The sequence below is a fragment of the Narcine bancroftii genome, chromosome 8 (assembly GCF_036971445.1).
Source record: "Narcine bancroftii isolate sNarBan1 chromosome 8, sNarBan1.hap1, whole genome shotgun sequence".
NCBI lineage: Eukaryota > Metazoa > Chordata > Chondrichthyes > Torpediniformes > Narcinidae > Narcine > Narcine bancroftii.
The window spans coordinates 69,253,942-69,269,825 of record NC_091476.1 but is presented as its reverse complement, the minus strand read 5'-3'; the positions used below and the strand labels follow the sequence as shown (position 1 = coordinate 69,269,825).

Sequence of the window (15,884 nt, the reverse complement as noted above, 5' to 3'; positions counted from 1 at the left end):
TCCCTGGAGAACCTTCAGGAGAAAGCAAGACAAAAGGAGTATGATGAGCATCAACTGAGACTAATTGATCCTATCACCTCTGGCTCTTTCCTTAGTGCGTGCTTTTGGCCCTGTATTTTTGTGAACTGTCCTGGGAATATACGTCCTCGGAGGATGAAGACTGTGATGACATCTTGTGGCTGGAATTTGATGGAGAGGAAGGGGGTGCTGTTGTAAACAAGCTTCTGAAGATCTACTCCAAACAGGTGCCGGCAACTTGTCATTTAAAATGTAGTGGTGCTTGTAAATGTATAATGTTCATGTTCTTTGCCATACTATTTGCTTTCAGTTCATAAGTGTGAGCTCTCCTTACAAACCTGAGGTCGAAATAGGCACAAAGTAGACAGGAAAATATAATCATAGATACACGGCGAGTATTTTAATCAACTCGTCACAATCTTAATTTCTTTTGGATGTGGGGGGGTGGTGTAGAAATTGAGGTGTTGACTCTGGGTGTAGTTGTAGATTTTTAGATACCGAGTGGCCGAATTGTTTAGTTAATTATAGATGAGCAGTTTGATTAATTCTTCCTGCAGGTGTGTTTCCAGCAATTTGCAGGCTGCAAAGAAACCAGGTTAATCAATTTGACTCTGCTGTTTATAGCAAGTGTGAAGAGTAGCTCACACCCCTTCCCCCCCCCCCCCCCCCCCACTGTGCTCATTGAACAGTGTTAAACAGGAAAGTCTGCAGATGCTGTGGTTGTAGTTCAATACACGAAAATGCTGGAGGAGCTCAGCAGGTCACTCAGCATTCTTTGTAAATTTAGACATACAACACGGTAACAGACCATTTTGTCCATGCGCCCAATTATCCTACACCCATGGAACGTTTCAAACGGTGGGAGGAAACTGGACCCCACCCCCCGGGAAAACCCATGCAGACGTGGAGAGAGTGTGCAACTCTCTGCAAACAGCGTGGGATTCAAACCCTGGTCCCGATTGCTGGATCGGGATGAAAAAGATGTGGTGCCAACTGCTACACCATCGCTCCCCCCCCACCCCCCAATTTGCAAAGATGTGTAACCAACAGTTCTGGCCCGACCACCTTCAAGGTCTGAGCAAAAAAGCAGGTGGGGATCAGTTTTGCTGCCAGAAATCTGAGTTTGCTATTTCCTTTTAAAGCCCAATGATGCGAACACTCCAATCCCATTGAGCACAGAAACTGGCCTTTCGATGCATCTCGACCTTGCCAACTGGGTTTTATCACACAACTACTAGTCCACAGATTCACACTTCTCTGGGTAAAAAAATGTTTTCTCATCTCCATCCTAAAGGGCCTACCCTGTATTCTTAAACTATGCCCTCTAGTCCTAGTTTAAGAATACAGGGTAGGCCCTTTAGGACGGAGATGAGAAAACATTTTTTTACCCAGAGAAGTGTGAATCTGTGGAATGCTCTGCCACAGAGAGTGGTAGAGGCAGATTCGCTGATTATGTTCAAAAGAGAGTTAGATAAGACTCTAGTGGGCAAAGGAGTTAAGGGTTATGGGGATAAGGCTGGAAAGGGGTACTGATGGTAGTGATCAACCATGATCTGTAAAATGGCGGTGCTGGCTCGACGGGCCAAAGGGCCTACTCCAGCTCCTATTGTCTATTGTCTATAGCTACCTTGCCTACCTGTTTAAATGGAATAGTTTTAAATTTAGTGTATTAACCAGAGGAAAGGAAGCATAACCCTCTCTAACCCATGGGCAAATATTGGTCAAGTGCCTTGATGGTTTGCCAATTACTTGGGTTTGCAAACTGCTGAGTGAGGATTTGTTTCAATTGCCATGTCATAAATTTGTGCTGGTTCATCGATTAATGCTTTCAAGTATTTCAAGTCTTCAACATCAACCAGGGAGGGAGGGAGAGGTGAAAAGGAATGGTGGTAGCACTGCTGCTGGTGCAGACCTGTAGGGAGTGGGGAGACAGTGCTCCGCTACAGGTGTTCTACTAGCCAGTCCAACAGCTCCGTATAGGCTTTAAATGGCCTGTTAAAGGAGCCGATGGTAGTTTATTTTAAAATCCTGCGAATACAGGGTCTGGGCCCAAGTTGGCAGTGCCTGTGTTTGGCAACGGCCTCTGTGTTACAGACTCTGGGGAAGCAGAGGACTAGTGTAGGGCACCAGTAGTGGGGAGTCCATTCCTCTTCCCCCCCCACCATTTGAGAAGTAGAGGAGACAACCCTATGGGGTGATGATCACAGTGGTGGACCAGCGGCTGAAGATGGGGGTGGGGGGGGCTGTGATGACACGAGGTGAGAAACCCACGCAGTTTGTGGGCTGCTGGCTACTGGCTGAAGGGGTATCAGAACTAGGATGCGAGACGGTGCTGAAGGCTTCCTGATCATGTCGGACGTTTGGATCTGGAGCTCGGGCTACCGATGATTTGGACTGGAGTGTGTATGGCTGCAGGAGCGCTGGAGGCGAATCCACAGACACTCTGAAGGGGCTCTCTTGCTTCTCTCTGTCTGACTGTTAGGGACGCTGGACAATTTCTGCTGATGGCAAATCTTTGCCTTGCGGCAGACGAAAGGCAATTTTGTGTAATACTCCATCTGTTTTATTGCATGACAAAAAGAAATTGCCCTCTGATCCACTATGTGTTGTTCTGAGGCCTCTCTTGGACAGAGATGGTGCTTGGGGTAGGTTGCAAATAGTCTGCCCTTCACTGGCAATTGAGACACACAATCGGGTCATATCATTGGGCAACTTTGGGGGGTTAATTTTTTTTTACATGCTTTTGTGGAGTTTGGGGCGAGCTGGCAAAGTCTTAAAAAAGATGGTTGTCGATGAATTCTGTTGTGAATTTTTGCTGAAACACTTCATCCTGGATGCAGGAAAGAAGTAAAATTTTCTGAGAGTGGTTGGGCCAGTCATCAGAGAGGCATTTAAAGAAATGCAATGGGCAAAAGTTCAAGATTCCTTTATACGTCATGTAATAATAAATAAAAATGTAATACACATGATGTATTTCAACTTTTCTCTGCAGCAAGGCAAATAGTTGCCATGAGCATGGCCTGGTGCTCCTGACAACAGAGAGCCAAAAGTGTCCCTTCGGTCCGTCAATTCATCTCCAGCGCTCCACAGCCTCTGTAGCCGCACATCGGTACATTGGCAATCTGAGTTCCAGATCCAGACTTCCAACATGACCAGGAAGCCTTCAGCGCCCAAGGCTCTTCAGAGCCCTTCTTTCCCTCAGCACCCTCTCGAAGCCCCATTCCAAGACCTGGTTCCCACGAGCCAGTCTCCAGTAGCCCGTGTGGGTCCTTCGACCACAAGTCGCCCACCACCAGTTTGGCCTCTTAGCAAGTCGCCTGCAGCCTATGTGGGTCCTTTGGCTGCAAGTCGCCAATGGCATGCAACCTGTGTGGTGAAAGGAAACGTGATCAAAACTCTAGCATAGAGCTGAATGGCTTGCTTCTGTGATCTGCTCTGATTCACGTTCGAGCTGCCCATCCCAAGTTCTCCCAGGTAGAATAGTGTTCGAAGGAACTGTGATTAACGTTCTGTAGAGTGTTCATTTAGCACACTCTAGACCTGGAAACCTCATATCTTGCTATTCCTCTGGACATGCTGCAGGTTCACCAGTCACTATCTTATCTTTAGGTTCCCAGCCTTTTGAAGGACTGATTTTTAAAATTTTACTTAATTTCTCTACTGGCGGTATAGTACAGTGGCTCGTCAGACAATAATTGTAGGTGACTACTTTCTTAACCTAACTAAAATTAAGCCTGTAATTTGTTTAAAATATATGGGCTGACGTTTTCACCAATCTTGAGTGCAATGCACATAGGTTGCAGGTTAATTGGGGTATTTGGGCACCACAGGCTTGTTATAGAGCAATTCTCAGCTGGGAGTGGTGGTGGTGACTGTAGTTGCCTTGTGTGTTAACATGTGGAATCAGTGCTGTCTCTTCCTAGCAGTGGGTCACATGTCAGCATTTGTCCACGTTGAGCCATCAGTGAGTCATTGCTGGATTCCCTTTTAGTTCCCTGCACAGCAACAATGATTCGAGCCAGGATCCCAGCACTGACAGTAACATGCTTCTCCATATGTCACGCCATAAGGAAGCAACACTTCACTTGCGTATCTGCAGGAGTTATCTACTGCATCCTGTGCTCCCTTTGTGGCCTTCTCTAGATCAGAGAGACTGGGCGCAGACTGTGAGATCGCTTTGCCGAGCACCTTCACTCTGTCTGTATCAGTGACGGGGATCTCCCAGTGGCCAACCATTTCCATTCTGTATCCCACTCCCATACTCGCATGTCTGCTCATGGCCTCATGCACTATCCTACCAAAAATCACCCGTAAGTTGGAGGAACAACACTTGATTTTCCGTCCGGACACTCCAAGCAAATGGCATTAATGTCTTCTCCAGTTTCTGCTAGCCTAGTCTCCATTCTCTCTCCCTTCCTTTTGTCTTTCTTCATTCAGCTCTTCACTCCCTTCCCTCACTTTTCCCAGAGCCATCCCTCCTCTTTCAGTTTGCAGCTGTGCACTCCCTCCCTTACCTCCTGCCTTTGGGACCATGTTCCTCCCACTGCCCCTCACCCCCCCCTTCCATTTTGTTAGGACGCCTGCCTACCTTGATGAAGGGCTCAAGCCCGAAATGTTAGTGATATAGCTTTATCTTTGCTACACAGGTAGTCCTCGACTGTGTTCCCTTCTGAGCGACCGGTCATATCTCAAAATGGACACAAGTCGGAAATTCACTGTATCTGTTTTATCATGTGTCACATGCAACCTCTCACGAGAGGTTGGCCACCCCTGCTGTATCTATTTTCCATAGATAGGACACTACTTTCATCCCAAAAGCGTAATTTTTATATTGGTCGTATGTACGGTTGGCCGTAAGTCACATAGGTGGTAAGTCGGGGACTACCTGTATAAAGTACACTGACCTGCTGAGTTTCTACTTCAACCATGGTGTCTACAGTTGTTTTACTACTGCCATAATGATCCCTTTGGCTCTGATTCCTGGAACTGAATTCTAAGCACAAGTGGGCTGTTGGTGCCACCAACTTACCAGGCATGGATTTGAACCCATGCCTCCAGCTGCTTTGATTGCTCAACTATTGAGCAGCGGGATTCCTTCTTTTGCTTCTTCAGATTCTGGGGTGAGGGAGTGGCAGGTTGAGACTAATGCTGGTGCTTGTGTACATAGGCGGAGCTCATGAGCGGGATGATTGAGTACTGTATTGACTGCAACAGTGCCTCGGAGACACCACCGGTGCAGGACACCGTGGCTGCAAAGCCCCCAAGACCGAAGGAGAAACGGGGCAAATTGAGGAGGCAGAACAGCGTGGTGTGCAATCGGATCCAACAGCTTTCGACCATTGACTATGTGGAGGAGGGTATGTGGTTTGCAAAATGTCAACTGATTACATTTTAGACATCTAGCACAGTATCAGACCATTTCAGCCCACGAGTCTGTGCCACCCGTTTTACACCCCATTAACCTCCACCCCAATTCATTTTTATATGGTGCGAGGAAACCCAAACCTCCAGGGAAAACCCATGAAGACGTGGGAAGAATGTGCAAGGTCTTTACAGACAGGACTGGATTCGAACGCCGGTCTGGTCCAAATCACTGGTGCTGTAAAGGTGTTGCACTAACCACCTTGTCAACCATGCTGCCCTAATCAGACTTACCAGACTGTCAGTTAATAGCCGTCCATTCACCACAATCAGGTGGCTGCCCAGAATGGTAACCATGCAAAAGAACTCTGACCCATCAATTGCATAAACAGTTTCAGAATCAGAATTTACTGTCACGAAATTCATTGTTTTGTGGCAGTGTTACGGTATAAGCATTTGTATAAACCACTTTAAAAAATGTGCAAGGAAAAAGTCAGTGAGGCAGCGTCTGTGGCTCATTGTTCATTTAAATATCTGATGGCGGAAGAAGCCGTCCGAGCACCACTGAGTGCTCGTCTTCAGGCTCCTGTTCCTTTTTCCCTGATGGTAGCAGAGTGAAGAGGGCACGGCCTGGGTGGTGGTCTTTGAGGAGAGAGGCTGCTTTCTTAAGAGACACCGCCTCACGTAGATGTCCTAGATGGAGTGAAGTGTGGTGTCGAGTTAACCACCCCTGTCCTGAGCATTGGTGCCTCTGCCAGACAGTTTGTAGATCAACCTACTCAGTTCCTTAATCCCCAAGATTATTTAGCCGCATGCCTGTTTAATTTCCTTTCAAAGCCCCTGTTGCTCAGGTCAGTGCAGAGTTCTTTTATCATCTGATTGTCTCACCGCAACCCGACAAAATAGCGTCCTCTGGTCCATGGTGCAAGACCGTTTGGTGTCAAGGGAGGGAAAGGTTGGGCTGCTCCCATGTCCCTACTGCACTTCTTGTAATAATTCCCTATGAATACTGAGGGATGGATGGATGTCGTCTTGCTTCTGCCATACCATGCTCTGACGTCAGAGGGTGCTACTGCTCCATTGCAAAAGAGTTCCTCGAATCTAGACCATGCCAAAAGGCCGCACAGACTTGGTGATCTGCCAGCATTCAGACAAAGTTGAATCCTCAGTTTTGTATAGATCTACAAGAAACAAGAGAAGCCGAGAACTTGTAAGTGCTCGCTATTCCAAATAAAAAAAACAGTTTAAAAAAAAACACAAATGCTGGAGGAATTTGTCAGATCTCGCAGCTTCTGTGGGTAGTTGAGAGATCTAACCAATGTTTACGGGCTTGATACCTCCTTCAAGGTATGAGCAAAAAAAGCAGGCAGGCATCTGAATTAGAAGGGTGGGGAGAGGGAAGAAAGGGGAGGGGGAGGAGGACAGGCAAAAGTAGATATGGATGAGAGGAAAGGTGAGAATTGATCAGGGAGAGGTGAATGTAGAGTTGGAGGAAAGGAGGCAGCTAGAGGGATGGAGAAGGGAAGAGATGGGATCATTTTTAAGCAAAGTGCAGTGAAAACTCCAGTGACTATTGGGGAATGGAACTGGATAGAGTTCTGGACCATGATTCAAAGATTGCTTCCAATCCAACCACTAACTGAGAAATGCCAACTGATAATTAAATAAAACTGGAACTGACCAGTAATAATGATGCTTTACTGATCAGGGCCCTTGTGGCTCTAGCCCCACATTTATGTGGTTGACTGAGCTATTTCAGTGCTCATTTCTAGTATCCGGTCAATCATTTCCATCTCCATCCAAGTTCTTAGTCCTCTAGTCGACTGAGACACCCCCTTATCTGCAGTAAAACACAAAAGTCTGTCGATGCTGTGATCGGTAAAAGCACAAAGCTGGAGAACTCAGCAGGTCAAACAGTGTGCTTCATATAGCTAGGATAAAGATACATCACCAATGTTTCAGGCTTGAGCCTTTGCCAAGGCATGAGCAAAATGTCAGCAGGTGCCCGAACCAAATGGTTGGGGGGAGGGGCAAGGGAAGGAGCGCAGTCCCACAGCCAGGAGATGATAGGTGGATAATCAGTGACAAGGACACCTTTCCTCTGCCCGCAGCTGTAACGGGGATCAGTGACCAACCATTTCAATTCTGCGCTCCACTCCTGTGCTGATATGTCTGACAATGTGCTGTCAAAGCAAGGTCACCCGAAGGCGCAGCACCGCCTGGGCACTCTCCAGCCGGATGGCATTAATGTTGACCTCCAGTTTCTGCTAACCAACTCCCTGTTCACCCTCTCTTCCCCATCCCTCTCCCTCCTTTCCTCCAGCTCTCCTTTGCCTCTCTGTGGCCACCCCCCACCCATGTTTGCTCCCCCTATCCACATATTACCTCCTACCTGTGGCACTGCACTGCTGAAGATCCTTGCCCATCTTTCAAGATGTGTCCTTATGTGTATATTTATTTGTTTGGGTGTGTGTGTATTTGTCTGTGTCCATATATTTGTGTGTGTGTATATATGTACTGCCTCAGGATCTCTTAAAAAGATCTTTCTAATTGTGGAAAATGATACGCAATTGTCTGTTCAGCTACACATGTCCAGCATTTAAATGACCGTGTTAGTTCTCTCATGTCCTGGGACCTAACCCGGCCTTGTTTGCTGAATGACAGGTGTTGTTTGTCTTGAGTATCCTTCAACTGTCAGCATGAAAAACTATGTGCAAAAATTCCACTCCAAGCCAAGAAGGCAATTCCCTTCTGTGTAGATGTCTAGGGAATTGAGTGAGTTTTTGCGATCACCCGAAAGCTTCGTCACCATGAAATTCCCAGTTTATTATAATTTGGATTCATTATCAATTATTTTGAATTTGCCATGGTGGCATTCAATGGCACTAGATAGCAGTCCACTAACTAATTGTTTTACTTGACTGTGTGGAACCCTTTGGAATTTCAGTGCTGTGAAAGATTATAAATGCAAGCCCTTTACGTGCATTTTCCACTTTCAGGAAAAGAAATCAAGCGAGTGAAGCCCAAGCGAGCAGCGTCATTCTTCACAAGGCAACTGTCCCAGGGCCCGGCCTCTTACAGTGCTGTGGAGGTCACGGAAACATTGGAGCAGGGCTGAGTGTTCATCTGCGTTCTTCTGGAAGATGCCAATAAATTCCAAAAGAGGACTGAGGGTGGGTGGTGGGTGGTGGTGGGGGAGGGGGGGGGTGGGGGGGGGAAAGAGGAAGAAATGAAGTAAGAAATTTTGCCAACAGCCAAAAAAAAACCATATTGTCTTTCAACGAGGCAACAAGCTGCTTACCATCTCCAGGAGTTGCTGAAACCAGGTGTCACAATATGTACCTGGAGCACATAGAACCATGTAGAAAAATATTGCAATATGTATAATATATAATCTTTTATTTAAAAAGACAGTGAATGCAATTGTAGAAATGTAATGATTTATAAAGTGCAGAGGTCCTGCACTTCTTAGTCCTTTACATTTCCGGGGGAAGTCCACCCTTTTGTGTGGATGTCCTCACTATCCCGACTGCCGTAAATGCCGGCTTATAGGACGACCTAGAATGGTGTTTTTTTTCTGAGCAATACCCTTTGTATAAGACCCACCCACTTCCCAAAAAAGAAATCTGGCATTAACCACTGACCAGTGGATGCTGTAAAAGGAAATCACAATATTTTAATATCAAATTACCATGTGATGGTTTCAATTTTATTTAGATATTTTTAAAATAATTCACTGTCTGCTCCTGTCACAGGCCGTTTAAAGCCTGTCCAGAGCTGATGGGAGTCGGACTGGATGGATGGAGCACTGAGACTTTGCAAATAACTAACAGGACATGCGCGAGATGGCATTGGAGCCAGCAGGAGTTGAGACTTTGCTGTCAAAGTTCAGGATTTAGACCCAGTATATAGGATGACCTCTGATTTTAAGGTGAAAATTTTCAAGTTTGAGGGTCATCCTATATGACGACATGTGGTGCATCCCCTGTGCCGAAATGTATTCAGCATAGTCCTTCCTCATCAGATTCCAAACTCCATCCTGTCTGACACTTAATGACCCCTCTGATTGTGGATTCCACAAGGGAGGGGGTGAAAAGTGGGAACCACTATTTTTGAAGTAGCTTTCTTTGTTCCGACAATCCCTGCTTTTGTTTATTTTTTTTTGTTGCCTCAATTTAAGTCACCTGCTGTGTTAGCAAAAGCTGAAAGGTAAGGTAAATCTGTTGGCCTCTGGAGAAAGCGGCCATTCTGCATTTGTGTGTGAAGTCGTGAGAACCTGGTACTTGCCTGTCCTCGAGCTGCTGCTGACAGTTTACGTTCTGGTGTTTTCTCTCCCAAACCAATAGATGCTTGGAGAGAAGACAGAGCAGAAGCTTGACTCTGCCACTGTCAATGTGAATGTTGAGATTTTCTCCTGTTGTCCATCAATAGCTGGCATCTGGTCTGAGCTCAAATACTTCAGTACATTCCTGATCAGTTTCTCCATCTCCTTTGCTGCAGTGTGTGAGTGAGCTCTTTGGGTGAACATGCATAGTTTTGGTCTCGCCTGGATTAAAGTTTGTGTGAAATCCCAGAAAGCTCTGCCTCCAGCATCCAGTGTTCCCAGTTGTCGTCCCACGGCGGCTTTGTAGCACCAAAGTTTTACAACCCTTTCCGGCTTCCTTCAACTTGGTTGCAAGCCACATTGACAAAATTGTGACCTTGGAATAGTGTAATGGGAATCTGTGACCACTGAGCATCCCCATTGTATCAAACACCTATTTAATGATACACCAAAAGCTTGGAAAGCTAACATCATAGAATATCACTGCTGGCTGAAAGAGCTTAATCAAAGCTGGGAAGGGTTAAGAGTATTATTTCAGTAGCAACAAGAGACTTGTTACATTCCTAATAGACTACTTTCAATGCTTTTAAATTTTGTGCAGGGAGTTCTGATGGTCTAGTGAGTATGTACCATAATAGCTCTCTTCCCTGGAATACAAATCTAAAGATGGAAGTTCGGGACTGCACAGAAATTGCTCCAAAGATTGCTGCTGGGTGCGGTTTCCATTTCTGATTGCACTAAGTAAGGTAACTGATCCAGAATAATAGTTTAGGAGTTTACCTTTCTATTTTCTAGTGATTTAATCTGCTGTGTACAAATGAGAATTTTTGGGATGGTCGTACTAATTGTTAATGGACAGGTTTCTATAAATTTGCAGTCTTTGTATTTCTTTCTACTAATGTGAATTAAAAACAAAACAAATTTTTTTCTTGTAGCCCTTTTGGGTGTTTTTCATTCTTGGTCCCTGCTGAGGTTGGTCAAAACATTTTGCCGATCATTTGGACTGATGTGGGCATGGTGTGTGTGTGTGTGTGTGTGTGTGTGTGTGTGTGTGTGTGTGTGTGTGTGTGTGTGTGTGTGTTGCAACATAGATTTAGAGCAGCGCCATTGCATTGCTGCCGACCCAGGTTCAAATCCGGTGCTGTCTGTAAGTTTCTGCCTGTGACTGCTGGGTCCTCCCATCTTTCAAAAATGTATGGAGCTTGCAGGTGAACTGGTGTATTTGGGCTTGTGCCGATGGGTTCCGTTACCACGCTGTACATCCAATTTAAAATGTATCGATGACCATTTGGTCCATTGAGGCTGTCCTACTCTCACCAAAGCAACTCAGTTGTCAGATTCCCTATTTTGTTCTTGATAGGCAAGAGAGACAATTGAACTCTTCTTCAATTCTTTTTGTCACGAAGGGGTAGTTTTTGCAGCAGCCAATGAGCCTATTCTGGGACCTCTCCAGTCTGTTGAAAGGAAACTGGGGTACCCAGGGGAAAACCTGTGTGGTTACAAGGAGAGCATGCACATTCACATGGCACCAGAGGTCAAGATTGAGCCCGGAAGCAAAAGACAGCAGCACTGACTGTTAGACCATAATTTTCTAATGCATCCCAAGTTCATATCCATCTGCCTTTTGAAGGATGGTGTGAAATCTGCTTCCTTTTATTGTCACATAATACATTACAAAATGTAACATGATAGACTTTAATTTTTGTCTGCCATAAGGCAAACAGAGCATTGTCCAGTGCACCTAACTATAAGGAGAAAGAGAAGCGATAGAGAGTCCCCTTAGTGTGCTGAGTGTTCGTGGATTCGCCTCTGGTTCACCTGCAGCATCACAGACCCCATGTCTGAACAATTGGCAACCCGAGCTCTAGATCCAAACATCTGGCATGATCAGGAAGCTTTCAGCGCCTGAGGCCCTTTGGAAGCCCATCTTGCTCTCAGCACCCTCTCGTATCCCTGATCCGATACCTTGTTGCCATGAAGCAGTGTCCAGCAGCCTGGGCGGGCCCCTCAGTGGCTAAGCCCTGCTGCTGTCTGCTGCCGTGGTCACCTTCCCTGTAAGGTCATCAGCTCTGCTTCTCACAGCAGTGATGGGGTTGGGGGTGTTCTTCCTGTTTCGGGTGCCCTGCTCTGCCAAAGTTTGCTACCCCTTGAGGCTGCTGCTGAGTACAGACCTCACAGTTACACGGTTTTACTGGCAAGTGCTGTTGACTCCTTTAAAGGCCGTATGAAGTTGCCAGTATTGGGACCTTTGTAGCAGCACTGTGACTCCACTCCCAGGTCTGCACCAATGACAGCGCTGCCATTTTTCCAATTAGCAAGGTCCAGTTCTTAACAAAACATCTATGAAATAATTCCTTCAAGTTCTATAAATTACTTTGGCTATTATGATGGGGGAAAAAAATCCCATTATCATTTCGAATGCTATTCCAGGAATGCACTACTTAACGTCCACAATTGGTTCTGTGAAATTGGGTGTTATGCGATGTGGACTTGCGAACACCATGTAATATACATAGTATGAGATACTGAAATGTACCTGTAAACTTTTTATTTGTAAGTAGGGATCAGTGTGGTACTGACACGAGGCTGTAGGGAGAGACCAGAGCAGTGGATCAGTGTGAGGACTGACATGGGGCTGTGGGCGGAGAGCAGAGCAGTGGGACCAGTGTGGGGGCCGGCATTGGGCTGCAGGGAGAGCGTGGAGCAGTGGGATCAGTGTAGGGACTGACACAGGGCTGTGGGGAGAGAGTGGAGCAGTGTAAAGAGTGGGGCAGTGGGATAAGCGTGGGGACTGATACAGGGCTGTGGGGAGAGAGAGAGGGGCAGTGGGATCAGTGTGGGTATACAATATTGAATTTATGTTTGTATTCAGTGCCCTGACTCTTGTAGGCAAGCATTCCATAAGCTTTCTTTTCTACTTATCGACATGTGTTTTCATTTTCAGGGAGCAGTGCACTTGCATCCTTGCCCCTAAGGGTCCTGCCGTTTACAGTGTACGTTCCACTTGCGGTTTTAACAGGGTGTGTTAAATATTTAGTAATGGAGTGGCAAAAAAGATTCAAGGTGCCTTTATTGTCTTATATAGAACATGACCTTCCAAAGTGCACTTGCTCAAATTAAACTCCATCTGGCATTTCTCTGCTCATATCTCTAACTGATCTCGATGTTAAAGGGAGTGAAACACAAAAGTCTGCAGATGCTTTGATTGTAGTTTAAAAAATAAAGCACTGAAATGCTGGAGGAACTCAGCCAGTATTTCATCAATCATAGGAGACAAAGATATATTGCTAATGTTTTGGACCTGAGCCCTTCAAGGAATAAGTAGAATGTATCCTTTGACCACCTTCTTCACAAGCACAACTCCTTCATTTTTTTGTCCCTTTTGCTAATCAGCCCATCTACATTTTCATCCAAATCATTCATTCACATGGGTGGCATGGTTAGCATAGTGGTCAACGCAACACCCAGATTCAAATCCGGTTCCTTAGAGTTTGTATGTTCTCCCCGTGTCTGCGTGGATCTCCTCTGGGTGCTTCCTCCCACCCTTTAAAGCGTATGGGAGGTTTGTTGGTTAATTGGGTGTATTTGGACGGCATAGGCTTGTGGATCAGCATGGCATGTTACCGTGCTGTATTTCTAAATTTAACTTTTAAATTTGCCTCACAAGCAGCAAGTTGTTCCACTTCTCCTTGCGGAACACCACTGTTCAGACCTCCAGTCAGAAGAAAATCACCCCTCCATCGTGACCTAAGGATAGACCCATTTTGAATCCAATCTACTGGATCAGTGGTTTTCAAATTTTTTTTCTTCCCACTCACATACCACTTTCAGTAATCCATATGCTATGGGTGCTCTGTGATCAGTAAGGGATTACTGAAGGTGGTATTTGAGTGAGGGGGGGTGGGGAATGTTGAGAACCACTGCTCTAGACCCAATTATTACTTAATATTTTGCTTGAGAAAAACTGTCATTGGCCCATTGTAGAGCTCGTCGAAAGAATCAAAGACGTTGATCCAAACCAAGGCTTTTATTAGCAAAAGACAGGAGCCCGACCAGTCCGGAATGATCCGACCTGGCTAGGGACACAACCCTTTAAGGCATAGCCAGTAGCTCTCAGCCAATCGCTGTAAGCACAGTCTAGATACAGTAACTATATACATTGGTGATACACCCATTTCCTTTGGAGTTCTGAAACTGGGCTCATAATGAGTCAATGAGGGGCGATTAAAACAGTGGTTTTCAAACTTATTTCTTTCCACTCTCATCCCACCTTAAGCAATCCCTTACTAATCACAGAGCACCTATGGCATAGGGAGTACTTAAAGAGGTATGCGAGTGGAAAGGAAAAAGTTTGACAACCACTCTACTAGATGGATGAAAAAAGCCATTTGCCTTAATCTACTGGATTACTCTACCGTGTGGGACCTTGTCAAATATTTTACTAAAGTCTATATAATGCCCTATCCTTCAATCTTTGTCACCACCTTAAAAATCTGAAATCTAGTTAATAAGCCATGCCCAGCCCTGAACAAATCAATGCTTATTATCTCCAATAAGCCTGAGCTTTTCCAAATACAAGTAAATCCTCTTCCTCTAGTAAGGGATTGGTGAGGATCTGGAACTTGCCTGAAAAGGTGGAACAACCCATCATATTTGAACAAGAATCCGCATGGGCACTTGTAACTGATAGCTGGGAATGGGAGTTGATCCAGATTTTTAGCACAGAGGCAGTGGGTTGAATGGCCTCCCTTTCTTGCAAGGTTTTCCCTTTGGAACTTTGAAATTTCTTCTCTGACAAAGCAAAAGCTTTTGAGTGTTTTTTTCAAAGCATTCGTGTGGGCAGGTTTCATATTTGAAATGTGACTGACTATGTCGTTTATGTGCAGCTCGACGTTTAACCTCAGATTTGACATCCCTATAATTAAAAGCGCCATTGGTTTCGTCGGTTGACATAAGGATCTAAGATTGTTTATCGTGGATAAGCCGCTCCCACTGTGGAGAAAGGCATCCTATTTTGGTTTGTCCTTCGTGTGTGGTTGAAGCATGAGCAAATGATTATTGTTTTCTGGTTGGGCATTGATTTAACCAATGACAAATAGCCCTTCCATCCTCTATTTTGGCTCCACATTCAATTGGAAAATCTTTATCACAGTAACACTTGCTGGGGGTGATATTTTTAACTGCATTAGGAGCCATTCATTTGTTTTTAAATAGAAATATTCATTTATTGGAAGTTATATGAAACTATCGAGGTTATTTTTTTAAATTTAGGCATAAAACACTGTAATAAGCCTTTCTGCCCATGAGCCTGTCTCCCCCAATTAACCTACAACCCTCGTATGGTTACGAAGGGTGGGAGGAAACCATAGCAGCCAGAGGAAGCCCACTTAGACACGGGGAGAATGTACAAACTCCTTTCAGACAGCAGCGGATTTGAACCCGGGTCTCAAGGGAGGAAAGGTCCAACAAATTAAGACTTTATTCCCTGGAGCGCAGAAGAATGAGGGGTGATTTGATAGAGGTGTTTAAAATTATGAGGGTGATAGACAATAACTGTTTTCCATTGAGGGTGGGTGACTGTCAAACAAGAGGACATGGGTTAAGGGTGAAAGGGGAAAGTATTAGGGGGAAAATGAGCGAGAGAATGGTGGGAGTGTGGAACGAGCTTCCAGCTGAAGTGGTAGATGTGGGCTTGATTTTTACATTGAAGGGAAATTTGGACAGAGATATGGAAGGCAATGGACTGAGTGCAGGTCAGTGGGTCCAGGCAAGAAACAGTGATTCGGCACAGACTAGAGGGGCCCAAGTGGCCTGCTTCTGTGCTGTAATTGTTCTATGGTTCAATGACAATGGGAAGGAAAAGCCAGAGGTATTCAATACAGTGATTGTTGAAGGATCAGGGGTGGAGAGGGTGAGCAAATTTATGTTCTTGGGAGTCACTATCTCGGAGGATCTTTCCTGGATCCAATGCACAAATGGCATCACAAAGAAAGTGCATCATCTTCCTCAAGTTTGCGGAGGATTGGTATGATACCAGAAACCTTGGCAAGTTTCTACAGATGTGTGTGGAAAGTGTGCTGACTGGCTACATCACAGGTCTGATATGGGAACACCAATACCTGCAAAAGGTAGTGGACGCACCCCAGGACATCACAGTAAAAACCCTCCCCACCATCGAGAA

At 45.4% G+C, this 15,884-nt stretch overlaps 1 protein-coding gene across 9 annotated transcripts in view; it reads left to right on the top strand.

The window, feature by feature from the left end:
- frmd8 (FERM domain containing 8) overlaps positions 1 to 8,553 on the top strand; it is a 68,985-nt gene extending 60,432 nt beyond the window's left edge. For 8 of the 9 annotated variants that reach the window (XM_069894006.1, XM_069894007.1, XM_069894000.1 and 5 more), the window contains 3 exons: positions 96 to 245; positions 5,186 to 5,375; positions 8,379 to 8,553. In XM_069894006.1, coding sequence (XP_069750107.1) covers positions 96 to 245; positions 5,186 to 5,375; positions 8,379 to 8,497 — 459 coding nt within the window. In that variant the 3' untranslated portion in view covers positions 8,498 to 8,553. The remainder of the gene's footprint in view (positions 1 to 95; positions 246 to 5,185; positions 5,376 to 8,378) is intronic. The other variant, XM_069894008.1, reaches the window with a different exon arrangement.
- The last annotated feature ends 7,331 nt before the right edge of the window (positions 8,554 to 15,884 follow it).